This window comes from Corvus moneduloides, chromosome 17, assembly GCF_009650955.1.
Source record: "Corvus moneduloides isolate bCorMon1 chromosome 17, bCorMon1.pri, whole genome shotgun sequence".
Lineage (NCBI taxonomy): Eukaryota > Metazoa > Chordata > Aves > Passeriformes > Corvidae > Corvus > Corvus moneduloides.
The window spans coordinates 1,500,632-1,528,222 of NC_045492.1; the positions used below are offsets into that span (position 1 = coordinate 1,500,632).

General features: G+C 46.0%; 1 protein-coding gene across 2 annotated transcripts in view; it reads left to right on the forward strand.

The window, feature by feature from the left end:
• The first annotated feature begins 3,931 nt into the window (after positions 1–3,931).
• MMP24 (matrix metallopeptidase 24) overlaps positions 3,932–27,591 on the forward strand; it is a 43,389-nt gene continuing 19,729 nt past the window's right edge. The window contains exons 1-4 of one of the 2 annotated variants that reach the window (XM_032126663.1): positions 3,932–4,030; positions 6,388–6,536; positions 12,632–12,748; positions 14,750–15,054. In XM_032126663.1, the coding sequence (XP_031982554.1) occupies positions 3,932–4,030; positions 6,388–6,536; positions 12,632–12,748; positions 14,750–15,054 (670 nt within the window). The remainder of the gene's footprint in view (positions 4,031–6,387; positions 6,537–12,631; positions 12,749–14,749; positions 15,055–27,591) is intronic. The other variant, XM_032126664.1, reaches the window with a different exon arrangement.

Sequence of the window (27,591 nt, forward strand, 5' to 3'; positions counted from 1 at the left end):
CGCCCTCAGTCATTGGCTGGGCGGGACAGGGGGCGGGGCGAGAGCTGTTCCCGCCTCAGCCGAACTCCCCTCAGTCATTGGCTGGGCGGGACAGGGGGCGGGGCAAGAGCTGTTCCCGCCTCAGCCGAACTCCCCTCAGTCATTGGCTGGGCGGGACAGGGGGCGGGGCGAGAGCTGTTCCCGCCTCAGCCGAACTCCCCTCAGTCATTGGCTGGGCGGGACAGGGGGCGGGGCAAGAGCTGTTCCCGCCTCAGCCGAACTCCCCTCAGTCATTGGCTGGGCGGGACAGGGGGCGGGGCGAGAGCTGTTCCTGCCTCAGCCGAACTCCCCTCAGTCATTGGCTGGGTGGGACAGGGGGCGGGGCGAGAGCTGTTCCCGCCTCAGCCGAACTCCCCTCAGTCATTGGCTGGGCGGGACAGGGGGCGGGGCGAGAGCTGTTCCCGCCTCAGCCGAACTCCCCTCAGTCATTGGCTGGGTGGGACAGGGGGCGGGGCGAGAGCTGTTCCCGCCTCAGCCGAACTCCCCTCAGTCATTGGCTGGGCGGGACAGGGGGCGGGGCGAGAGCTGTTCCCGCCTCAGCCGAACTCCCCTCAGTCATTGGCTGGGCGGGTACTGGAAATGGCCCAAAAAAGCCTCAAAACCTCCTCGAAATTTCAACAAAACTGACGAAAATGGAGTAAATTTGAATAAGTATAAAAAATTTAAGGCTATATTTGTTACATTTAAGCAGTGGAGGGTTGAAAAGGTGGATTGTGCACTAAAATGTGGCAAAACCAAGAAAACCCCCAAAACCTCTTTAAGAATCTCTTGAAATTAACTAAAACGGAGTAGAAGCATAATAAATATGAATAAATATAAATATATTGACCCCAAAACAAGGTATCTTTGTGGTATACATCGTGTTTCTCCTTCTTTCTGTATCACCCATCAAGCGTAACCTGGTCCCTGAGCAAAGACAACCCCACGGATGGGTTTGTCTTTGCTCAAGGCAGAATTAATCCAAACAGTCTTTCCTAGCATATCTCTCATATGCACTACCAGAACCTTATCTCCATCTGCTGTACATAGGGGTTTGGATCGGGCAGGGCCAGCTTGGTTGGTGGAACTTCCAGTATTAACTAACCGTGTAGCCTTTGCTAAGTGCAGATCCAACTGCTTGAAGGTCCCACACCCCCATTGCCTTCAGTGCTGTTTTTAAGAGTCTGTTGCACTGCTCAACTTTCCCAGTGCCTGGTGCATGGTTGGCAATGTGGTACACCCATTCAATACCATGTTCTCTAGCCCAGGTGTTTATAAGGCTGATCTTGAATTGAGTCCCATTGGACTCAATTCTCTCAGGGGTACCATTCCTCCACAGGACTTGCTTTTCAAGGCCCAGGATGGTGTTCCGGGCAGTAGCATGAGGCACAGGGTAGGTCTCCAGCCATCCTGTGGTGGCTTCCACCACTGTGAGCACATAGCGCTTGCCTTGGCAGGTTTGAGGCAGTGTGATGTAATCAATTGCCAGGCCTGCCCGTACTTATATTTGGACCACTGGTGTGGTGGTGTGGTGTTTTACTATATGTCTACATGTTTCGTATGGTTTGACCCTGTTACTCCTTTGCCCCAATTCCCAGTTGGTACACCCCAAACCCTAGCTGCTCCCCCAATGATCCCTACATGGTTACTCTCCTCCCCTTGTTCTAGTTGGTTCTCCATCAATCACCTAAACCCCTCCTGTTATTCCAGACAGTTCGGGGTCCATCACCTAGGCCCTCCCTCCCTGGTTCTTGTCAACCCCCGGAGACCCTGCCCCTTCTGACACCTCCCCTCTGGAAATCCCCTAAACCTCGACACCCCATTGGGGCATGTGATCCCTTTCCCTCTGGCTGTTAAGACCATTGGTCTGTGTGTATGTGTGTCCCTGTCCATATCCCTCCCCCAGAAATCCCTATTGGTCCCTGGTCGGGCCACTCCCTTTGTAACACCCTCCTTTATAAGTTGCTGTACATGCTTGGTGGGGGCTTGTTCTCCTGGAGTCTCTCCTGCAAGTAAACTTGGGACTGTATCCAGAGACAAGCCTCCTTGCTACCTTTTATCTTCTCTCTCGTCAGGGCTGCTGACAGCCGTAGCACCTGGAGCTTCAGCTTCCCCTGGGCAGAGCTGAACTCCAGAGGAGCAGCTTTAATGCTTTGTGCCTTCGGCTGCTCCCCACTGCTGCCACACACCGCAGGTGCTAGCTGGGCTGCAAAGAGTGGTCACTGCGACACTGGTGTGATTGGGCTGTGAAGGGATAAAAGCCCAGTGGTTCAAGGTCCCTTCCCAGAGGCACTGGCTCGAGCTGTGTTCCTGCACCATGAATAAATTGTTTTGTGGAATGAGACGTGTGAGACTCTGCTATGGGAAGCCTGGTCTGACTGTGTGAGAGTGGGGAGAGTGCAGGGAGTCAATGGGGGCACTCTTTTGCTCACTTGAGCTGCCCACTGTGAAGGGAATTTGGTGCCAGCAGGAACAGTCTGGTGGTGGGAGTGTGACTGCCAGAGTTCCTCCGGGATGCTCAGGGAAGTTTCCTTAACGAGAGAGCTGCCTGAGAGCTGGAGCAGAGCCCAGACCGTGCACCTGCTGGGCTCTGCCTGTAAGAAACCAGGCAAGGTGCAGCAGAGTGCCCTGGGCAGGGGAAGGCAGGTAGGCAGAAAAGGAACAAGTGAAACTCACCCCAAAGAAGGTTTAACCATACCTCTGTAGTTCCATCATTTCAAAAACAAAAACTAGTTCATCCTTGTAGTGCTTTGGGGTCACAGTAAAGATTCTGGAAAGGGTCTAATAGCTCCATGTCAGCTGGCATAGACTGTGATTTTGAGAGCATGGGGACATCCCTGCAGGGAAATGCACTGAAGATTACAGAGCAGAACTGCAGGTGCTCAGTGAGGGTGGGAAGAAGGAGGTCTCTGCCCAAAGTCCTGGCAGGGGCTGATGGTCAGAGGGGACAGAGGAACGCAGCACTGTCTGCCTCCGTCCTCACAGCCCCAGTGGTTACACAGCCATGTCCCAAATGGAACGTAGGTTTGTCATTCCCATCCAGGATAGGGCATGAAAAAAAGAAGAAAACTCAGAACTGAATCCAGAGTGATCTTGCAAGGCTGAAGCAGCAGAGGGAAGATCTTCTGGCTGCTGGTACTTTCCAGTGCTGACCTGACTGAGAAGAGGCTCCAAAGTGCCAAGCTGCTCAGAGGCAGAACTGGCTGCCCACAGCGAGCAATGCCCTCCCTGCATGCAGACCGAATTGCCGGCGAACGGGAGGGAGCTATGGTTTGGCCTCGCAGGAGGGAAGGGCTCCTGCCTGCGAGAGACGGGGCTGGCTGTGCAGGTGTCGGGGCGAGTCCTGCTGATCCTGATGTGCTGGAAGTGTCCTGGGAAATGGGGTGCATTTGGAAGGAGAGAGACTGGCGAAGTTCGTGGCTGAGCTTGATCCGCCGCCTGCTACCTCTGGCACATAGCAGTTCATCTGGGAAGGCCTTCTACAAGTTCGAGCTAGTAAATTTCTGCACAACATAGCCCTCATTCCCTGAGCAATGTCCCTGCTGACTGCCCCTCCAGCTGTCCTGCTGTCGGCTACCCGCAGCTGGCATCACATTCTCTCCGGAGATGGTCTCAGAGATCAAACACCAACGAACAGCCTTTCTTCAGAAAACTTGGCTTATTCCACGCTTTGCAACACGCCGGCCGGTCCCGGCGACCCGCGGCGGTGCTCCCCGCGGGGCAGCCCCGGGCCGACCGGCAGAGGAAACAGCGGATTCCGCTGCCCGCCTTCCCTTTCCCTTTCCCTTTCCTCTTTCCCCGTCCCCCTTCCCCCTTCTCCTTCCGGGCAGCCGCGCAGCCGCAGCTGCGGCGCCGGGGCCGGAGCGCTCCGAGCCCCGCCGGTGCCGACCCGGGCCCGGGCCCCGCCGGGGCCATGGCGCGCTGCCCGCGCCGGGCGCTGGGCGCGGCGGGGCCGCTGCTGCCGCTGCTCTGTGCGCTGCTCCGCGCCGCCGCCGACACCAGCACCGGCCGGGTAGGTACGCGAGCGGGGCCGGGCGGGGCCGCGGCTGCCACCGGCGTCCCGGGGCCGCGATGTGCGCTGGGTGTCGCGGGGTGGGCCGGAAAGCCGAGCGGGCAGCGGTTCCTCCGCCTCCTCCGCCAGAAACCTTCCATCATCTCCCGCAGGGCCGGGCTGAGCTCGGTTGTGCGGGCACAGCTCCTCCGGCCGCGCCTCGGCAAGTTGGGGACCGGCTGGAGAAGCAGCCGTGCCCCTCCTGGGTGGTCATGAGCATCAGTCCCCGGGAGGAGTTTCTCGGCGTGTCCAGGTGGCCATCGTCTGATGCCCCTTTCCCGCTGCCGCCTCCGAGTGCGGCCGGGAAGGAAGGGGGATACGCGAGGCCAGCCCCACTCCGAGCTGTTTTGGTTACTGTGCTCTGCCCTCGCTGCTGGAGGGCAGCTAATGTTGGTCATAATGAAGTGTTTCCGCATTGCTCTGCTTGTCAGAGGCCAAGGCAGGGGTAGCAAATGGTCTTGGAGCAGTTTTGCAGCTTAGTTTTGTCTGGAGCCATTGGTAATGTCCGTGTTTAGTGAGACTGTATGTGCCCGCCCTTGGGGAACTTCGGCGTGCCCAGCCCGTGCTCTCGTGTTGCTTCTCTACCCCACCTGGAGCACTGCCTGTGGCTCTGGGGCTCCTAACACGAGGCCAACGAGGAGCTGCTGGCACAAGGCTAGAGGAGGCCACAGAGATACTCTGAGGACTGGCACTCCACTGCTCTGAGCCAGGTTGGGAGAGCTGGGGGTGTTCACCTGGAGAAGAGAAGTCTCTGGGGACACCTCAGAGCCCCTTCCAGTACCTAAAGAGGCTCCAAGAGAGCTGGAGAAGGACTTGGGACAAGGCATGGAGGGACAGGACAAGGGGGAATGGCTTCCCACTGCCAGAGGGCAGGGATGGATGGGAGATTGGGAGGGAATGTGAGGGCCGTGAGACCCTGGCACAGGGTGCCCAGAGAAGCTGTGGCTGCCCCTGGATCCCTGGAAGTGTCCAAGGCCAGGTTGGACGGGACTTGGAGCAACCAAGTAGACCACAGTGGAAGGTGTGCCTGGCCATGGCAGGGGAGTGGAATGAGATGGGCTTCCAATCCTTCTATGATTCTTTCTCCTGCTTTGGAAGCAAGGCCTCCTTTCTCTCTCCCTAATGGCTTCTGGCATCTTATTGTTGCCACAAAGAAACAGGGATTGTTCTCCCACTTGTGCTTCTCCTGACTTGAGCCCCTTTCCTGCTGCTGTGTTATGTTAAGGGAGAACAAGCCTCTTCTCTCCCCTTTCCCAGAGTGATCATGCTGTCAGTGGAAGAACAGTGCATGCAGATGATTTATCAGTGCTTACGTGGTGAGGACTGTCCTGTGGGTCAGACGGATTGGGAAAAAGCTTATGGGATATATGTTGGTGTCATATTAATCCTGGTCTAAGTGTTGAATCAACCAGAAGAATGAAGCACTAGGGGGTGTGCATGAAAAGTTATGGGGAAAGGTTTATGAAAACAAGTTTTTATTCTATTATTATTGTTATTATTATTACTTAATATTCTGGTTTCTCCCCGTATCAAAGTGAGGGAGGGGAAGGCAGGAGAGGAAAAAAAACCCTGAATTAATGTGTGTTTTTGAAAATGCTGTCCTTAGCATTTTGACAAGTTTGACACATGGTTTTATCTAAGGCTGTGTTTTAGGGTGGAGGCAGGGAAAAGGGACAGAACTCCTTGAGGAGAGTTGGCTGTTTTCCTGTTCTGACAGTTCGCTGGTATTAGCTGTTGGTAGAGGAAACACCCACCTAATCAGAGTCTTCAAAGTTTCTGAGTGTGGTTTTTTTTGTTGCTTATTTGTTTGTTTTGGTTCATTTGAGTTTTTTTAGAATTATTCCTGTGCTTATTGCAAGTGCAAAGCTGAACTCAGGGCTATTAAGCTGTTTTCTTGGAATGATGGTCCAGAGACAGCAGTGGGTGGTAGGCAGTGGGCTCTTGGGAGCTTGCTGCTGTGGGGACTGAGGAGTCTCATGATGGCAAGGGGACAGGGTGCACAGGAAGTCCCTGGAACAAGAACAAAGCTTCTTGGGCATTTCTGGTGCTCTCAAGACCCAAGTCTGCCCCAGTTGCCCAGTAGGGATGATGTTCATTTTTGATTGGTAGGTCTGCCTTGTCCCATCAGGAAAGGTGATATTAAGCTGGGTCTTCAGCCCTTCCTAGGGATCAGCTGGTATTACCAAACCTAACCAAAAAAAAGAGAGATGGCTGAATTTTTTGAGCTAGTTTGTCACTTTTTCTTTTGAGGAAATGTTCTGAACTGTTATGTTGAAAACTTACTGTGGCATCTTACCATCTGTTTCTTTCTTTTTCAGGGTTGGTTAAAAACTTACGGCTACTTACTTCCATCTGACAGCCAAATGTCTGCCTTGCAGTCGGGAAAAGCTGTGCAGTCTGCAGTTGCCACTATGCAACAGTTTTATGGAATCCCAGTAACAGGAGTTTTGGACCAGACAACTATTGAGTAAGATTAATATAGGCTACTTTTGTCTTTGTCTTTCTTAATGCATTGGCATATTTCCTGGGTAATTATTCCAGGTGCAAGAAGTCTTCAAAAGGGATAGATTTGCCTGACTGACTGTATCAAAGAAGTCTTGATTATTGAAAGGTGTTTCTAACAAAAACATGTGGACAATTCCACTTTTCTTTTTGTCAACAGTATTTTTTGTGAGTGTGAGGAGAAGCTCTTGTTACTGTTGTTCTTTGAACACAGATCCCCATTGCTGGTGCACAATCAAAGCATGAATCCTGTGAGCTTCTAAAAGTGGAGGACATCAAGGGTTTCATTTATTTCCATCTCCGTCTGAATTTAGGTTAAAATTCTGGCTCTAGAAATGGCTTCTAATCTATTTCTTAATTAATTGGATTTGTGTATCTCCGTAGATGCTATTTGTGGAGATCCATCGTTTGAACTGAAGTGAGTTATTGTAGTCTGATGATGATAGTCAGGGCTACTTAACTGCCCATAGTTGCCATTTTTTGGACATTAGATGTTCTCTGCTGTATGTTGGCCATGTGTTGTTGTTTGTGATCAGAGTTTTGGCAGCCCAGAGGAATTGGTGTAAATCACCAGGGCTGGAGGGACTTTGTTCTTTAGTCTTCTCATCAATGTGGGCTGCAAAGGGTGGTGTGGAAGTGGCTCCTTGTCTGGTCACTTGAGTGTTGTGTATATGGCTGGATCCATCTGCTCTTGGTCTGGGGAGCATCTGCTGGCTAAAGCAGAATGCAGAGAAGGTTTTCCTAAGGCTTTATGGGGGAAAAAGCATCTCATGGTGAGCAAAAAGAGGAAGCCCAATGGAACTTGCTTAGGCCCTGCCTAGTTGCCCCTGCCCCTTGCTACATTAGCAGACCTTTTCAGAGCATGCTCTGCCTGGTTCTTAGTCTCTCCTCTTAGGGCACACTGCTGGCAAAAGGGACACCACAGCACAAAAAAAAGGGCCACAAAGTAACCAAATAATGTAAAGAACAAAGGGGTTTGGTTTTATGCCTTCCAGACTGCAAGAAGAGGGAGAAACAGAAGAAATTAGTGAATTGGGCAGGAGGGGATCGTCCTGGGCTGGGACTACCTCTCCAGTGAACATAACGTTCCCTTCTTTAGCTCACTGGAAGAGTTCCTTGTTCTCCATTGAGGGACAGAGAAAATCCTGTTTGCTTTTCAAATGCATTGAAAACAAAATGCTTTTTAAAGGTGGGAATTTTCCATCTGAGATCTCTTTGCCATTAATAACATGGTTTGTTGGTGAATGCTGAAGCAGAGCCATCGAGCAAGGCTCTATGTGTGCGTTTGGTGTGCAGAAGCTTGAATCTGGGATGCTGATGATTTGGAAGGGGATGGGGAAAGAAGGGGCTGTGATATTGGGGTGCTAGTTTGGAAAGTTAAGGAGCTGCTTCTGCTGCCTTGTGGGTGACAGGGGAAAGGAGCAAACTGCATGTGGGAGTACCTGCTTTACTAAGAAAAAGTTTTTCTGAAGGAAAGGAAGGTGTTGCCCACATTTTAGTGAGTTTGTATTTATGGGTAGGGGTTGATCAGTGCATGAACACCCAAAGGCTGATGGGTGAAAAACCCAGATGATTCCCTCTTCTGAAACCTCAAGTCTCCAAAAGCTTGATACCTCAGCTGCAACCAGACTCTGGTGTGCTTTGGAGGCATGTTGGGTTGCTCTGCCTCCATCTGTCCTGAGTCAGTGGTTCCATATGTTGTATGGCAGGGTGGAATTTGCCTAGAAATTACATGAATGGAAAAAGAGGTCCAGATTGCTGTTAGCTGTGAGCCTGTTGTTTGAGCTGGAGGGGCATCTGCCTGGGCTGTGTTGGGCTGTCACTTCCTCAGACCTGGTTGTGGAAGCTGAGCAGAAGGAAAAGAGCTGGCAAGGCAGGCTGCCTCCAAGGGCTCTGAATTACTCAAGCATTTACTAAGCTGTTGTTTCAGTCTGTGGTATGAGTTTTGAGACTTCAGTTACGAATTTTTCTGTCACGTCCATCAGTGTCATAAGTTCTGTCTCTTTAAAGTGACTGTAAGAATCAGAGTTGTGCAAAGTTATTATTTTCTGTGGTTTCTTTGTTAGGCAACAAATTCTGCATATTCTCTTTACACTTATTATGGAAGCCTAAAGTTTCTCGTCTGCTTTCCCACATGCCCTCAAATCCTGAGCTTGTTTTTTCCCCCAAGATTGGTACCCGAGCATGTGGAGTCACCATGCAGGTGCTGCTAGTGGGAGATTGAAAGAAACACCACCACTGGTGATGCTTTTTGGTACCCCACAGGAAAGTTGGGTGGGAGTCCATTCAGCAGAGGGTCTGTCTTGAGGCTATGTAGTTTCCTGTAAAGAGAGCAGGGAGAATATATAAAACGGCCTCCTCAGACCCTGCAACTGATGGTGCCTCAGCAAATTTTGTGTCTGCCTGCAGCTGGTGGGCTGAACTGAGCAGCTGGGCAAGGATATAGTCCTGGAGCATGCTGGAGAGAAGGCACACTAGTGCTGAACAGAAGTGGTGATTTGTCTTCGTTATGGTCAATCACATGGCCTTGGAGGGATCTGAGAAATGATCTTACTTGTATTGGAAGTGTGTTGTGCTTTGTCTTGAGCCTGTTGTGTGGCTCTCTCACCTTGGGGTGCACCAGAACTGTTTAAAGATACCACTCCCACCAGCTCAAGTGTAGGGGATTGAGAGTGACAGCTTCCTCTCTTTAGGAGAGTCTTGTGAAGGGCTTGGAGCCTGAGCTGGGGAAAGCAGCTGTGTCTGGACAAGAACTGGATGTCACTGCTTTTGGAAATTGCCTGTTTTCTCATGCCAAGCAGCTGGAGGAATGCAATAGTCTGCGCCTCAAGAGTGCCAAGTATAAATTTTGATGATCCAGTGTTCCCATTTAAAAAAATAGGGAGGGGGGGAAGCAACCATAAGTATCTGAATCTTGCTTCAAGTAATTGTCTTTTGTTGTTTTTGATGTGATGATTTCCCCTGGAACACAGAGAGGGTTGTCCAAACTGCTCAGTAGAGAATGACTGTCATAAAGCTCAGCTACAGATGATGAACAGCAGCAAGCTACAGCTTTGTGGATATTTTGCCACAGACTTGCCCTGCTGAGAGGAGAGATGGCTGGATTTGTACCCTGATCCAGATAAACATTCTCAGTTTGACATTAGCTCAGGTTGTTGACAGCTTGGGTGCTGCTGAGCTCCAGCCAGGTACCTGGGCTCTGTTACTTGGCTTCAGACAGGCAGTAGCTGAACTCTGGAACAAACAGTGGTAGAATATGGGGGTTCAGACAGGCCTAAGTGAAATGGGGTTGAGAGAGTAGTTAGGGGCCATGGGGCAGCATGAGTCTCTTGGCAGCTCTACCTTGGAAGCTTTGGCTCAAGAAGTCCTTGAAGCCTCAGGTGTTGGTATTGCAGCTTCCTCTGGAACAGCCTGTACCTGGAGCTGGCAAAGGGGCAGGAAATTTGACTGTTGGAGGGAATTCAGTTTCTGTGGGGTCTCTGTGCAGCTCTAGCTTTGATAGCAGGGGACTGAGCTGTGGGAGGGTGAATTCCTGTGGCCAGCTGGGCATAGGGCAAGTGTTGGGAACTTGCCAAGGTTTTCTTACAGGAAACAGATGCTGAGGTGTGAGGTCCTGCTGGTGTGTCAGCACTGCCCTGGACAGCCCCAGTGACTTCTCTACACATGTAGGCTGGTTTGGTAGTACTGCTCTGTTAAATTTTTATCTTCTAGATGATACTGGTAAGGATAAAACAGAAGGCTTTTTTCTGACTATAGTCAGGGCCTGATGATGATGCTGTTCAGACTACTGGAGTTCCCATGATGCTCAAGAGGTGAAAACCTGATTCACACTATGGCTTGTATAAGGTTATAATAAAAACATTGTATCATAACATATGAGTGGAATTAAAAAAAAACCCTGAAAACTCAGGAAGTATCTGGGAGAATAGAGGTGACAGTAAGTGTGAGGTCTCGCTAGGAAAGTGCTAGAAGCAATGCAAAAGAGCGCAAATAAGGGACACTTGGAAAAACACAGTGTGTTCAGGTTGAATTGATATATCTAAAAGCAAATCTTAGATGTACTGCTTTTCTTTGAAGGTGGCAGCAGTTGTGTGGGCAAGACAGATCCAATTTCCACAGGTTGCCTGGATTTCTGAAAGATGTACAGTGCTGATAAATGTGAGGTGATGTAAGTGGGGAAGATCTGTGCTGCCTTTATATACACAGCTTGGGTTTTTGTCAGGTACAGTGCAATGTGTATAACAGCTCTCATTTGCTCTGTTCTTGGTGGGAAGATGATGACAGATGACTGCACTGAAATTTATAAGCAGCCAGAGTTACATATAGGAAGTAGAATCAGGAAAGGGCTGTGTGGCTGCCTGAATTGGGAGCAGGTGTGTGTGTTCTGAAAGAATGTTCTGGTGAGGCACAGTGTTTGTTTGTCTGGTTGCTTTAAATTTAAAAGGTGTCCTGGCAAAAAGTCTTGTAAACCATCTACTGGTGATGGGAGACTCTCCTGAAGGTCTGGGACTAATATAAGAATAAGATATACATTGTTTAGGCACAAGCATGGACTACTTGCCATTGGCTGGCTACAGTTGATGGAGGAATGTCTGCATTTGGAGGCCAAAAGTTGGCCCCTGGGTGGCCAAGGATGTGGGAGAAACCTTACTGAGGAGGAGGGAGAGAATTTGGTGTCCTGTGTGAGAAGTGGGCCAGGACTGGCTACAGTGCTTTTCTTGTGTGTAATGAGGCAGTGGCATGTCTTGCAAATTGTTCTTAAGGGCTTTGTGTCACACTGGACAGTTGCCTTTGCCATCAGAGTTAGTGGGCCAAATGCATGAAAAGCCTGAAGAATTCCAGTGGCTGAGGCAGTGCCTTAGGGAGGCTGTGGCCAGAGACTGCTTGTGTTATTCCTGGGCTCTGCTCTCCTGTCCTGGGCTGCACTGCAAAATCTTAAAGGATGTGACTGGGGGCCTGTGGAGACCAGTACCTGTAGTTCCTCAGTCTCTGTCTTTGTTTCTTTCTTCCCCAGCTGCCACATGCAGTGATGGGCAGATTTGTTTCTCCATAAGCCACTTCTGGCTTCTCTGGAGTGTGCCCACACGAGCAAGTGTATTTTGAGGAACAGTCTATTTCTCCTTGATTCTCTGTCAGAGAATCATTGAGGTTGGAAGGAACGTCTTGAGATCATCTACTCCAACCCTCTGCTAAAACAGGGACATCTAGAGCAGGTTGCCCAGGATCATTTCCAGTTGGGTTTTGAATATCTCCAAAACCTCTCCAAGGATGGAGATTCTGCCACGTCTCTGGGCAACCTCTGCCAGTGTTTGACCACCCCCAAGCTGCTACAAGAAAGAAACAAAAGATCTGTCAAGGCTGGAGGTAAAGGAGGTAGGGAAGGAGAGTGGACTTCTCTGACAATATTGCCTGAATCCCTGTGCAAGGGACAGCATCCTTTGCTCTTCCAGTTCACTTGGCAATAGAGACTAGACTTTCCTACATCATGAGTGACATCAAGAGTCAGGGATTATGGGGAGAACCTAATGGAATTTGGTGTGTGTGACCCAGAGACTGGAGGGATCTGTTCTGGTCATTCCAGATGAAAGCCTTAGTTACTACCTGGAAGGGTTGTGCTTGCCCTTGTTCAGTTTTACCTAGTGAGGTATGAACTGGATTTGTTTTTCAGTGGCACAGGAGCACTTTACCAGATGGAGAGTGGATCCAGTAGGTGATAGCTGAGTTTGATCCCAGGGCACACCCACCTGCGATTTTGATTTGGGTCGCTTGTGGCATTATCATCATTAAGCTCTTGTCAAGCATAGGGGCTACCTGATCTGGAATCTGTGTTTCCAAAAGGAAAAATGAAGTGGTTTTGGTGTGCTGAGGTGTGTAGATTGCCAGCAGAGGTGGGGTGTACAGCCCTGCGCTAAGAGGATAAACCTGACAGAGGAAGGACTGAACCCTTCTTGGGGTCAGCACTGGCCATCTCTCAGAGGACTTCCAGTCACCTCCTGAGTTCTTTGGAATCTCTTTTCCAAACTCTTTGCGTAGCTTGCTTTTTTTTTCCTTTACTTGCAGGTGGATGAAGAAGCCTCGGTGTGGAGTCCCGGATCATCCCCACCTACGTCACAGCCGGAGGAAAAAACGGTATGCACTCACTGGCCAGAAGTGGAGACAGAAGCACATAACCTACAGGTACAGCCCCCTCCCTCCCCCTTTTTGATGGGGAAAAAATGGTCTGTACTTGTTTGGCATGCAGAATTTGTAAGTACTTTTAAATTTAAACTGGATCCTCCCTGTAATGTCTAGCCCAGGCTTTCATTCTCAGAATGTGGTGGAGGGGAATACTTTCAGAGCACTGGATTAACTGAAGAGTCTGTTATCAATAAGGAAATAACTGATCAGTAAAGGCACCTAAATCCCAGCCATCAGTTGTGTAATTTTGGCAGGAAGATCTTAGCAAAAAGGCCCTTTTTCTTCTGTTAGAAATCTAAGGCTCTAACCTTTAGATCATGTGTCACCTTCAACAAACCATCAGAGCAGAAGGAACATCACTGTTTGGGGACAAGATGCTTTCTCCTTCTACTGTTTTGCAACATTTATTTTTGCAGAGGTTTTACTTTTGCTCCTGTAGTAGAGCTCTTGCTTTTGTCCAGGCTTAGACCAGCTGAGGTTAGGCCAGCTGAAGTGAGCTACAGGTGTCAAGAGTGTTGCAGAGGGGTGATAGTTTCCCAGAGAAGTGTTCTGAGTCAGTCTGGCCGTGAGCTTTTGAAAAGCAATTGCTGAAAGATGGCCAGTGGAGGTTTCTGGCAATAAGAATGTCACTTCAAAATAAAACTAACCCACCCTCTAGCTGAAATTACAGCCTTCTAAATTTTTGGAGCAGGAAAGGAAATTGCAAAGGAATGAAATTTAGAGATGTAGGCATTAGGGAGAAGATCTCGGTAAGACTAAGACAGAAAGAGAGTCAGCAGTGAAGAGGTAGAAATGTGGGTGACCAGCATGGGGAAAGTGCCAGAATGTGTAGGAAATGATGGTGTGAAGGGAAAGAGGGTCAGGGACTGGGGCATTCTGTCGCTTCTGCCAAGAATTCTGAGAAAGGAGGAGGATGCTTCAAGTAACGGTGAGGGACTGCAGAGACTGGGAGGAGGGACCTGTTCTGGTGACTAGTTCAAAGCTTCCACCAATAATTATTACTTTAACTCGAATTGTAAAGGGACACCTTCTGTATGCGAAGGGCTGAGAGTCAGATCCTTTTTCTAACCTTTTCTGGACCTTAGGGAAAAATGGTATGGAATCATATAAATAAAATATGTCTTAAGCATATGCATAAGCAAGAGAAGCAGATTGGCAGATGGCTGCACTGCTGCCTTTGTCAAACCAGTAGTTGTTTAGCTTTCCAATTTCAGTATTTGTGGTGTGCATTCCAGTGATGGGTGTCTTGATTCATCACTGAATGTGTTACAGTGTGTTTGCATCAAATTGAGCCAGCTTCATTAAAGACTGAAAATTGTTCCCATGACATAGATCTTTCATATTCCCTAGGTCAAGTTTAATAGATCATGAGGCTATTATATGCACACACACAAAACACATCATGAACAGCATTTTTAAGATAAAGTTTAGAATTATGGGAAATTTATGTGCAGTTAAATGCCCCTTACTGTCCCCAAACGCTGTATCTTTAGCTGTCTTGGACTGGGCTGCACAAAACTGGCAGATCCATCACTCTTATGAGCTCTAAAATATTTTAAGTAGTTCAGAGAATGAAGCGGGTCATATAAGTAAGGTTGTGTAGTTTACCGGAAGTTTGTTTCTCAAAATGAATTTTAGTGGTCAGGTTTTTTTTTCATATAGTAGGTTCCATCTTAGCATAACTTCAGACAAAATCTGAAATAATTTACATTTTTTTAAAAATTACTCAGCTGTCTACACCCAGATTTGAAAGGTTGTCAGGTTTTTAGGAAGTGATCCAAAATCAACCAAAACATTATGAAGATTCTTGTTAATAAATGTAGACTTCACAGCAGCGTGGTAGTTTTGTTGGTAACTTTCTTTGTAACAGCAAAACTTTGCATGCGCAGAGTAGTGTCTGCAAAAAAATTCCCTTTGAAAGTTGAAACTGTGTGGCTATATATTGGTAAGCCTCAAATGTGTTCTGCAAATTGAAACATCCCTTCTTTCTCATTCCCACAGTGTACACAACTACACCCCCAAGGTTGGCGAGATTGATACAAGGAGGGCCATTCGTCAGGCCTTTGATGTTTGGCAGAGAGTGACACCACTTACCTTTGAAGAGGTCCCTTACCATGAAATTAAAAATGACAGAAAGGAGGCAGATATTATGATATTTTTTGCTTCTGGTTTCCATGGAGACAGTTCTCCGTTTGATGGAGAAGGTGGATTCCTGGCTCACGCGTACTTTCCTGGACCGGGAATTGGAGGAGACACTCACTTTGACTCAGATGAGCCATGGACCCTGGGAAATTCTAATCATGATGGTAAGAGTGCAGGTCATCTTTCCCAGCAAGGATAAGTTGGATGCAGACACACTGACAGGCTTTCAACTAGAAAGTATTTGCTTGGTAGAACTTTCACCTCCCATACACTCTTTCAGATGCTTTCTAAACATGTATTCTATCTTAAATGGGAAAAGAATATTATCAGTTTGTTTGTGGCTGTGCATGGTGTGAATTTTAGGAGTGAACAGAAGAGTGTGTCTGCTGGCTTCTTACATCTCTCAAGATTTGGGCCTTAATTGCTACAAAAACCACAACGCTGGGAGGGAAAAGATGAACAGAAGAGTGTTGAAATTGTATCAAGTGGGGTACTTATCAAGGGCAATTAGAGTCAGTCATAATGGTGAATAGAAAGTTGAGAGTGAAGACATTAGAATGTTAAGTTGTTTTGATCCATATTTGTTTTCTCACACTCTGGAATTCCTCCTCCTGTTGGAGGTTGGGGCTGGCTGGTTAGTTAAGGAAGACTGATGATTGTGGCAACTGTTTTTATCTTATTAAGCATGAAGACTTTCTGCATCTTCCTAGCTTTATCTCACTCTCTAAAGGCAATGAGCTCTTTCTGTTCTATTTTCAAACCTTTGATTGAGGATAGTGACACCTTGTAAAAAGTTCAGGCTGATAATCAGAATTTCACAGTGGCCTCACAAAATAGCTCTCCAGTTTCCACAGTCATAATGGTTTGGGAAGAATGGCGTGTCTTTAAGTCTTTAGGGATTCAAAATCATGTTTTGATATTTTGATAAAAGTTTACTTGGACTGTAAATATGTCTTGATTTTTAAACTGTATAAAAACAGCAATGTTGTCGTGCCCATGATGCCATAGGACATATGCAGAGGTGATGTCTTTCATTAGACCAAACAGTGTCGTTTGAAAAGAAGAAAAGCTTTCAGGCACACAAGCCACCTTCAGGCCAGGCCTGAAGGTGACAGCTTGCTTTCAGACTGGATTGCAAATGGGGAAAATCCCTCAGAGTTGTGAGTCGGTATCAGATCATCTTTGACAGGAAACGGAGCTGTCAGGTTCAGCGAGGGAGTGCTAATTTGTAGGAAAGCAGAAATGATATGATACTTGTCTTTGTAGAGAAAGAGAAGTAATGTTTCCTGGCATGTGTAAATGACTAGAGGAGGTGTAGGCTGAGAAAGAGAGAGCTGGGGTGTGGAGCGGGGGAGAGTGTGGAGGCTGTGGGAGGTTACAGTGTGACACAGAAGCAGAAGCAGTGTTTTGCTGTCTTGAAATGTTAGAAATGTTTGTTCCTAGGTTTGTGGCTGGAGGGCTCCCTCCAGGATCAGGAGTGACAGACAGTCAGAGACTGAGTGGTTACCTTGTGAGAGCTGCAGCAGGGAGGTGTGTTTGCGTGTGTCAGTGCCCTATGTCACTTCAGTCTGGTCTCAGTAGTTATTTGAGCTCGAGTGTGGGAGTGTGGGAGGCCCAGGTATTGGATATGACTTCTCAGGAAAGCCCACGTATGAGACCCGGGAGTGCTGGTGTCTGGGGTAGAAGGTCCTTACAGGAAGGTGGAAGGGAAGGTTTTGACAAGTTGTACTTGTTTTTTTCTATTCTCACATTCTGCACAAAAGGCTTACTTCTGAGATAAACTTAGCAAGGTTGGGAATCAGCTTAAAGGCTGGCAGGGGTGGCTCTGCAGAAGACTTTCCATCCTTTGGTAGGATGTTCTACCATAGGCGATCACTTCTTTGAGGATTTATTTTGATGCAGTTTTTAGGATGGTGTTTGAGAGCAATGCGTACAATGAGTAGAGGGTCTCTCTTTTTACAACAGCTATTCTTTATGCTATTCTTATCCATGTGGCTCTTTCAAAAATGGTGTATTTTTCTGGTGTGCTGAGTGACTGTCATGAGTGGTGTCCTCAAAGTGCATGGATTGGTGTTTGAGGGGCTGGTGTGCACTTCGTGTAAGAATTAATAGATGAATTGAGATTTCCTATTCAGAGGATGTCACCTGTGTATTTATTTGCTTTCAGATAACCATGCTGCATAGACTGGGCTGCACAGGCTCTTTTAAAAAGTCACCAGTGAGGATGTTGAGAATGGTGGGGTTGTATTTTTCCCTTCTATCTGGGGGAAGTGTTGATGGTAGAAGGGGAGTTTGATGTTTTGAGGGTGGACGGGGTAAGGCTGTAGTCAGAGCATTATAGGCATGTTGTGTGAGGAAATTGGTTTTGCCTGCATCCTTACCTTTAGTGTGCGGTTGTGAAGATGTCCTGCTTCCTCACTGTATGATCCAGACCTCTTTAGGGAGGGATTTCCTTCTGTTTCACTATTCCTTGTCACTGGAGCAGTCACTAGCTTCAGGTTCTCACCTCTTGATGTGTTCTATTTGAAATGCTTTTAGCAGGGCTTGGAGAGTTTCTTCTTGGTCAGAGGTTTCCTGCTCAGTTCACTGCCTGTTTTCATTGAAAATAAGGTATTAATGGGGACAGTGTCATCTGTTTAATAGGAAGTATTTCTTCAAACATGGTCTTGCTTGTCCTTAAGATATGTATTTTGTGGCAATGGGGTTGATCAGTCTGGAACTGAAGAAGCCTCAGTGAAAAAATAAAAAACCTCTACCAGTAAATCATTAGCAAAGCTCTCATTTATTCACATGCAAAAGAGAAACTGGTTTGGCCACTCACTATCTGTTCAATGATTATAAGAATCTTGAAATAAGACTGAGGTAACAATGGTATCTTTACATCAACCCACAAAATAATCACAGTGTAAAATGTTCCATTCCTGACAAGAATGTGTATTAGTTGAAGGGAAAATTTGAGTATTCTGCCTCGGACCTCTCTTAGCCTTGCAATTGTGAACATAAATCTCCTGTCAACGGAGCAGAATGCTGAAGCGAGTGCTGTAGATCCTTAGAATATTTGGCTGATCTCTTATCCATATAGTTTTATTACAGTTATTACAGTCTGATCTGAAGATTTGCTTTTGTGGTTCTGCATTTGTTACACCGTATTGTGGCGCCTGCAGAGGTCCAGCCTGTCTGTGTTTGGAAGCAGCTGTCACCCCACAGAAGAGCTGCTTTGCAGTCTTCACTAGCAGTACAAATTATATGGATAAAAGTGAAATGTTTCACATGAAATTTTATCCAGTCAGGAAAAATAAGAATGATTTCAGCAGATCTTTCTATGCAAACAGCCATCTCCAATTTGTACATGGAGAATGTGGTGTATCCTGTTGATGAAGGCTTCTGTCTTGTAAAGATGCCTTGTGGTAATCCACTGGGGTTATTGGCAGCTTTATCATCCCAGCTAGGGTATAGTTAGTTGGGATTTATATACTCATTATCATTTTGCATTGTCATCATTATACTGATTTTGCCCTTGTGGACAGCATGGCCTCTACCATGTCCCTTAAAATTATTGGCGTAATCATAATAGCTGTGATGCTGTTGGTTGTCCTCTTGAGCCCTTGGTAATAGGGGCACATGCACCAACCCTTCTATTTTCTTCTGCTGTGAAGAATGATCCCTGCATAGGCTCTCAAAGTGAATGCAAAGTTTCCTTCCCCCTGGATAATAGTTACAATTCCACTCAGGCATTCAGTTTCTTTAGCCAAGTAAGACTGTACTTCCAATCTGTGATTGCTGATTTCTCTTCATAATTGTACTGCCTTCTCTGGCATTCTCATAAGCAAGCTGTGGAAGATTAATTTAGATAATCTTATGATGAGGATGGGCAAAAGGTAGGAAGTTGAACTCCTGGAGCAGCTCTTATTAACTGGGATCATGGGTTGCAGAATTCATTTGTTTTCCGGTGACAATGTCGATGGGAGCAGCTGGGAGCACGAAGCAGAACATTGGAATTTGGAGGAACCAAGGCAAATCAGGGAAGTGATGTGGCAAACAAGATGCAACTGAAAAAGAGGGGGAGCGTGTTTTTTACATTTAGTGATAAATCATCTACACAACCACACATGAGGAGCAGCTGGCATGGTTGCAGTGGTGGGACTTACATCATGTTTTTCCTGGAAGGTGCTCTTCAGTGGCAACGAAAGCAGCTCTTGGCCTTTAGCTGGTCCCAGACTTGTTAGGCTTTGTTGCCTGGCACATGCAGGTGGGTGAAGCTGTGTTTGGCGTCCCTGTCTTTCAGCAGGACCTGCGGTATAGCTGCTCCCTGGCCGCGGGGCCTCTCTTGGCTGCTCAGACGCAGCATTTGGTCACCTGCATGTGTCAGCACAGTCTCAGTGTCCCAGCTGCTGGTTTTATCAGAAGGGACACCCAATTTTCCACTACTTTCTTGAAGTTTTGGGCATTTTTTACTTGAAATGTGCTGTAGAAACAGCCGAGCAGGCTTTGAACTGCCTATCTCAAGACTCACGACGCCGACACATTGCTCAGGTAGCAAAAGCCTGAAAGGGGGTGAAGAGACTTGACAGTGCTGGGATCTCTCTCTCTTGGCACCTGACTCGGCTCAAGCATAGAGGTGATGCATGAAATCCATTATTAACTGGCCAAACCAAGTATTTCCTATCCTTTATATGGAAATAATAAGTATAGATGTATGTAACTCCAAAAACAAGTTGGAAAGGAATCTTGAGTGACTGGAAGTTAGTTCTGTCAGTTTAAATATCCACAGGACACAAGCAGCTCTTACACACCTTTGACAACTCAAACATTTGTTTAACCCAGGTTAATTACAGAAAGTAAGTTTCTATCTCCAGTTTAACATTATGAATAGTATTAATAATAATCCCAGGCAAATCTTCCTCCTGGTGGTTTAAAAGCAAAGATATGTTGCTGTTACGCATGTTGCTTACATCATACCACTAAATCAGTGGTGTCTGCCAACCCCCTGCAGCTAGATGAGAGAATCTTTTTAATACTAAGGTGAGGTAAGAACTGGGGTATCCATACTCAGCCAGGGATCACCAGATTTTCTTTCTTTCACCATGCCCAGAGTTGGCCTCTAAGACCCTCCCTATTATATATTGTCACGTAGCACTGTAGGTGGGAGTGTGCCCAGGGAAGCCACTTCAGCTCCTTCAAGAAACACCCACAGCTGACGAGTTACTTCTGTACCATCTCCAGTGTGGCTCAACTTCACATTGTGTGATCATTGTACAGATCACAGGGTTCATCCTCCAGTGCCTCTCTTCCACACCTGTACCAAGTTCTCTCTGTAAATGTAGAATGACTACTGTGGCAGCTTTTTAGATGTTGGCAAGAAATGCTGAGCTTTGCTAACAGCAAGTAAACAAATTTTACAATTGTTACAATTGAGTGTGTCCCCCACAGATCCCAGTGGGTTCCTGCTGAGTCTTCTTTGGAAAGCTTCCTGTTCAGGACTTCTGAAAGAAAGCCAATCAAAAATAGTGCCAGAGTTTGCAAGACACTGCCAGAACCAGTATGGGAGATGAGATCTCACGGGTCACCTTCAGTGCTAACTCAGTGCTAATTCAGTGCTAATTCAGTGCAGGAGCTTCTGCAGAAGCTCTGGAGGAAAAGGGCCTGAACTGCCTTTGGGAAGGTTCTGTCAGCCAGTGAGGAGAGGAATTGGACAGCTTTCTCCCTGTGATTCTACCACAAGAACTAGCATTGTTTCAGTGGACATTTACCTGCACAGCAGAGCAAGCACTCCTGGAGTCACCATCTGGACATGGCATATGTTCAGGAACCTGAGCAGCTTTTTCAGGACAGCCAAATGCTGTCTAGGCTGATGAATGTGAATATTCAGCAAGGATCTCAAGGAGAAAATTTTGATTGGGGGAGCTAATTTTGGAGCTTACTGACAGCCAGTGATCATGACAGGCCTGCTTGGGGGAATGCAGAGCTTTGAGCAGATGTTTAATCTGCTGATCAGTGTGTTCAAAGCAGTGTCTTCAATGGAGATCTGCTGTTTTCTGTCCTGGCAGTATTAACATCACAAACCTTCTTGATTCTTTGGACATTTGTATCCCTGTAAGCAAGATGAAACCAGGGGAACTGGGCTTGGTCAGCCTGGTGAGGAGGAGGAGGATGGGGAGGAATCATCTAATAGCAGTCTTCCACCTGAGGAGATACTAGAGAGAGGACAGAGGCACATGAAGTGGAGGACCAGAAAAAGGAACAAAAGGCAAGGGGCACAAGCTGCAGCAAGAAAAACCCCACCTGGGTGTAAGGTAAAAACTTCTTCACCAACAGAGTGGTAGAACTCAGAGGCTGCACCTGGAGAGGTGGTGGGGACTGCATCCTTTGAGACTTTTGGAATGTGGCTGGATGATGTCCTGAGCAACGTGATGTAATTTTGAGATAAGCCCTGCTTGAAGCAGAAAGTTAAACTTGGTGACTTCCAGCCATGCCTTTCAATCTACAGTTTTCCACAATTCTTTAGCACTGCCATAGACAGAATTGGAGTTCCTAGAACTAAAAAGCAAATTGCAGTTATTTCTTGTGGCAACTCTGAGCCATAGCAAGGTATTCAGCTCATAAAATTCTCTGTTTTTATCACCAAGTCCCCTTCTAAAAACAGGACTGTTTAATATGGAAATCTTTCATGAGGGAGGACTGGTGATGCTCACAGGTGCATGAAAAGGTAGCTGGCAATATTTTTTGCTAGATGTTTAATCCTTTTGAAGAACCACCTCTGACTGTTCCTTTTATGTTTTTTTTAAATAACTGAATGTACAAGGTTTCTGGAGCATTGACTAGACTAATCCTATAAACATAGAATGTATGTTAGAACATCCAGCAGATTCCCTGGTATTAAGGTGGATGTAGCAGTAGATTTGGATTTTTCTTTTTACCTAGCCATATAGTTCCTCATTATCAAAGACTCCCAGGTGTTTCCAGTCACTTTCGAAACAATGCTGGCTAAGTGTTCTTTATCCTATTTGTTTTGTTTGATTACAGTTGTGACATTTTATGTGGAGGGAGGGAACTAATAGGAATGAAGAGTATCCAGCTGTTGCTTTCTTTTTTTCTTTGAGATTTGTATTGGCATCCACTTTCCTAGGTTGACTCTCTCTGCTTGCTCCCTGCTTACGTGCCTTGTGCAAGTGCAGTGCCTGCTTGGAAAAGAAAATGCGCCTTAACCCCCTGTACTTTCACCCAGCAAATTGCCAGAACTCGGTAGTCTTTTCTCCTTGATTAATTCCTGTTTCCTCTGCATCTTGCCTCGCTTTGTCTCATTTCTTTCTTATGTTACCACTTTTTCTCATGTTCATTTTCTATGGAAGTACTGAAGCCAGCAATCTACAGAGTGTGAATACAATGAGTAACTCACAACAGAGAACGCGTGTAGTTTTTGTGCTGTTTGGCTGCCAAGTAGATTTTTAATTTTCTTTCTCTAATTTCTCAGGTACAGAACATCTCCACATCTAAAGAGTTTTGTTCTAACAAATGGCATTTTGAATCCATCATTATTTTTCAGGCTTTTGACACTGTTGTTGAAAATGAGCATCAGCGTTTTCCAGAGCAAAAACCAGAGCTGCTTTGAAGTTACTCACGTGTCCTTTAGCACAGAAGACCTGGAAGAATTTGATATACATGTTGGAAGTCAAGTGGGGCATAAATTGTATTAAAATTTCAATTTATTCTCTCAGGGCCTTTTGATGTCATGCTGTTACTCAGTACTTTGTTCACTGAAGACCAGTTCAGTGTTTAGTCTCCAGGACATACCTACTTAACACTGGTTTCATCCTGTAGCTGCTTAGGGAGAGACTCATTCCCATAAGCCAGAGCTCTCTCATATCCTGTGCTAATGTTGAACAAATTTGAGCAGGGATATAGACACATGATTTCAAGACAGCCAGCCACAGTAAAAAGAAATCAAATCAGGCAGCTTAAATCAGCAACATCTTGAGATTGCACCCCTGTCCTGTCAACCTAAAGGAGAAGAGAGGAAGCCCATCAGCACATGGGGAAGATTTCTGTCTTCAGGTTCTCCTCTCCACCCCTGGACAGCCTCTCTGTAAGTAGTGCTTTCTTTTGGTATGTTTGCTGTCATTCTACAAACACAGCAGTGGCTTCACAGTGCAGGCTGGATTTTGAAGCCTGTAGCAGTAACTAGCAATAACTAGTGCTAGTTATTGATTACAGCTGAAATTCATTAATAGGGGTCATCTCCAAATTCCATTTTCAAAACACTGTACTTGTAAATACACCTGATGGTACTTCTCAATACACCTGATGTTTATAGTGTTCTTTAAAGAAAAATGTTATCCCATTGCTTTTGTCAGTAGTCACTCAATACACAGAGTATGAATATAGTTTTGTAGATATTTGGAATCCTGTGGATTTATGTATAGTCAAAGTAAAGTACTTTACTTCTTTCCACAGAGAAGGAAGTACTCTGCAATTCACAGAAAAGAGCCAGTAAGGATCAAAATGATGTGTCATTCTCTTAAAAAGGAAGAAAAAAAACCAACTGTGAAAAAAAACAGGTCATGAGAATCAAGGTGAGCCAAAAAGTCTCTTTTTGTCACTTTCCTTTTGTAAAGCAGAAACTGATGATGTGAAATGAGCCAAAATGGAGCAGTGTGTTTAATAAACTTGCTGCATTCCACTTGCTGAAGCGGGGAGGAGAAAAACAACAGGCCATCAGGAAGAAAGAAAGAAAAAGAAAAATAGAGGAATTCTTGAAAAGAGTTTGCAGGTCATCACAGGCAGAGGTGGATTGTAGCATCAGCAGGGAAATGACACCCAGTGCTCTGGATTTTGACATCACATGCAAGCAGCAAACTTGGGAGTTGTTTAAATTACTTTCTTCTTTTCTCTCCTGTTTCTGAAGAAGAGCTCAAGGTTTGAAAGCAGTAAGACAAGTATTCCCTTCTGTACCCACATCCACCAAGAATATGACTCTGAGGGGGAAATCTCTTCCATCCCAGCTCTCTTGTGTCTCAGTACTGCTCAGTCTTTACAGCCCCATCAGGAACTTCTGTGTCGGGGGGGCAAAGACAGAAAGTCTCCTGTTCTAGAGAACGCCCTCTCTGTGGCACAGAGCTACTCTCACAGCTTCCAGAACAACACTTGCTCTGTTGCCAGCATCAGGAATTAAATTTCGTTTCAACCTGATGGGCAGAAAAGGATTCCAAGTAGCACAGATTGGTTTGTCCATACTGCTTATGCCAGGACCTAGAGTTTTTTAGTTACCCTCTGGTGTTTCCACTGCTGGGTCAGGACTGAATTCTGTCTATAAACCCTGCTGTATTTAAATACTTTAAAAATATAAATAATAGCTCCTTTTCAAGACTGATGGAATGAAAGTCAAATCTACATTTTTTGTGTTTCTGTGATTTTTTATTTTCTTTACTGCTTTACCATCTGTTTTACTAAATTCTATGCTGGAATTGGCAAATAGGAATTTTCATTTTGGGATCAGTAATTCTTTGATATTGAATTGTTTATGGAATTACAACCTACATTTGTGAAAGATGGGGTTAATCTTTCAGCAGAATGCTCTTACTCTGCTGACTGTCAGGCTGCTGAGCCAGCTGAAGTGGCACAACTCTCTGGCTGCCCACTCTGCCACTTTTGGTCTCACCACTGCAGACCATTAGTTTGTGTTTTTCCTCTGAATTTCTGCAGGAGGTTGTCCTCATAGTGTCCTCCATGCATGTCAGATAAAGTCCAGCTTGCACCATTAGTAAGGTGTGTAGCACAGCTACCAGCCCTGATTTGCACGCTGCCTTTTGGGCAATAAAGGCAAATTACCTTTCACATTTGTAACACAATGTGGCTCTTTGTCCTTCTGCAGTCACTTGGTCTCATGGGGATCAGTTTAATGTAGCTGTGGTACAGTTGCTGTTAGAACTGCAGATCACTCCTTCTTTCTCCAGTGAAGCTGTTCACATGCTCTTCAGTTTTCAGTAATTCCTTGAGAAGCATCATGTTCATTGCTACAAGCAACAATAATTGCTTATGAACAAAGTGACACCTGTATTTCTTTTTAACGTGTATTTTCTTCCTTTCTAGATAGAAAAGCTGTTTTCCACAGAATTCCACAGAGCAGTATCACCCCTTCTTCAGGGACTTCAGAAGACTGAAAAGCTTTCCTTGAGCAGAGCATGTTGTGGAGGTGAATGGAGGAGCACAGACAAATGACATGTTCTTCTGTTGGACAGGTCAGACCTGCCAGGTCTGAAGATGCAAGAACCAAGGCATAGCTTAGAGTAGCTCTAAAGCTTCTTTAAGTTGTGCTTGGGAAACAGTTGTTTCTATGTGGCTGTTGGGGTGGAAGGACTCATTTTACTGTATTTAAAGCATGTTTAGTTCACACCATCTCTTCTGTAATTACTTGAGGCATGCTATTGTCACACACAATCAATCATCTGACTTCTTCAGTATCATTCTTACTTTAATAAAAATTCAAAATACAACCTTCATATGTCTTTTGAATTGTGTCTGAGTACACTGCAATATGTAGATGTGTTGGCGGAGCGATACAGTTCATAAAGTATAAAACTAACATGACAAAGAGCAGAGATTCAGTCTCTTTTCTCCTGTCAATCTGATATGCAATATTATTTGTACTTCAGTTATCTTAGAAGCTGTGTCCTGGATTTACAGTCCCCAGTGCTGTGTGCTCTCCAGAGCCTACCCACACTCACAGCTGTGCTCAGGGGTGAACACTGATAGCAATAACTGATAGCAGTGCCACAATGGAGTCCCCGTGACCTGCTGCTGTGAACTGACAGGCATTTCAGCAAGTGGCTTCACTGACCTAAAGCAATTATTCAGTGAGTTACTTAGCAAAATAAAGTGTTTTGATATGGATTTTCATAGTTAAAAGGAATGAAACTGTCCAAGAAGGCATGTGCTGGCAACTTCACAAAGAAAATCTGTCTCAAGATGTCTGTTACCTATGGAATGGTTTTCCAGAGGAAGATTAAAAATCGAAGAATCAGGAGGGATGGAGTTTGAGAGTTGAAGGAAGTTCATACATAAGTCAGTTTATCTATGACTCCAGTGTTCTCTGTGTTGCAATAAAACCATGTGTTTCCTAACTCTGCAGGGAAAGGTAGAATGTTACAAACAATTTGAGAGTCCTTTCACCAAAGAGCTGGGTTTGATATGGGATTATATTGCAATTTATCTAATGTAAGTTAGCTGAGCTGGGAGCACACCAGCTAATGAGGTTTATCCTGAACACAGATTGCTTTTAATTAAGAAAATTCAACTTAAACCTATGTTTCAAGTTGTATAGAGCCATTGATCTGGATGTTAGGTAAGCAGTGCATTCATGATAAAGGAGGATGCTTTTATAGTGCTATAGGTGTGTCCTCAGTTGTCATTTTCCATGGTGATAACATTGTTCTGGTAAAGAAAACACATCAGCAACTTCAAAGCTAAATTAACTGTGTTTCTTTAGCATAGCAGGTCAAACTAATTTACTCAGTGAACCAACTTACTCCCCCGAGTTTTACAGGGTCATCCTCTCTCTGGTGCTTATTGGTGGAGTTTTGGCTGCCTCCTGAGAATTGGGAAGGAGGAAGCTCAGGCAGGTCTCTGACCAGACCTGTTCATTTTATACAGATGGTGCAAATGAGCAAAAATTGTTGTATTTCTCTTGGGACTGTTTCCTGCAAGTACAGACCAAGAGGAGTCAGTTCCTTCTTCACCCTACTGTCTTACCCAGGTGGCTGGGATACTGTGAGTGCAAGTTTTTCATGTTCCTTGGTCTTGGGGGAGTGGGTTGAACAGGAAAGTAAGGAGCCTCTATCCCATTGCCTGACCATGTTTCCATAGCAAGGCATCATGCTAGGATGTTAGGTCTCCATCTGAACCTTGCTCCAAGAAGATGAACACTTTCAGGAATGCTGTTTGGACAAGAAATACACACCACCATGGTGGTTGAGGTACTTCTTCAGGAATGAGCCTCCATCTTCCTGGGCTTGCTGATTATCACAGAACTCTTACTGTTTGTCTTACTGGTGATCCAGGAACAAACAAGGATGATCTGCTGGACCTGATACCTGAAGAAATGTGGGTATTGTGAAGATGAGTTACATCCTTAGCTGCAGTAACCACAAGATGGAGATGTTCAGGATATGTGTCAGAGGGGTTGCATGAGGTCAGTACTGTAATACCTTGATGAAATGACATTAGTGATGCAGCAGAGTGCACATTCAGTGAGTTTGAAGATGACAGGAAATTTGGAGGAGTGGTTGATAACACTGCCTAGTGATGCTGTGGTTCAGAGACCTCGAGAGGCTGGAGGAACAGGCTGACAGGAACCTAAGGAAGGTGAGCAAGGGGAAATGCACAGCCCTGCCCCTGGGTTTTGTTGGTGGCCCAGAGATTGGGAAGCAGCTTTGCAGAGAAGGACCTGGGGCTCCTGGATGACAGCAAGTTGAACATGAGTCAGCAGCACAGAAGGCTGACAGCATCCAGGGCTGCCTCTGGAAGAACTTTGCCAGCAGGTCAGTGCCAGCAAGGATGATCCTTCCTTTCTGCTTGGCACATCTGGAGTGCCCTGGGCACGGCTTCCCAGTACAAGAAACTTGACATTCAAAACCTGACAAGACAACCTGCTTTACTTGACCTTGCTTGAGCTGGGCATTGGACTAGACAATCTCCAGAGATGCCTT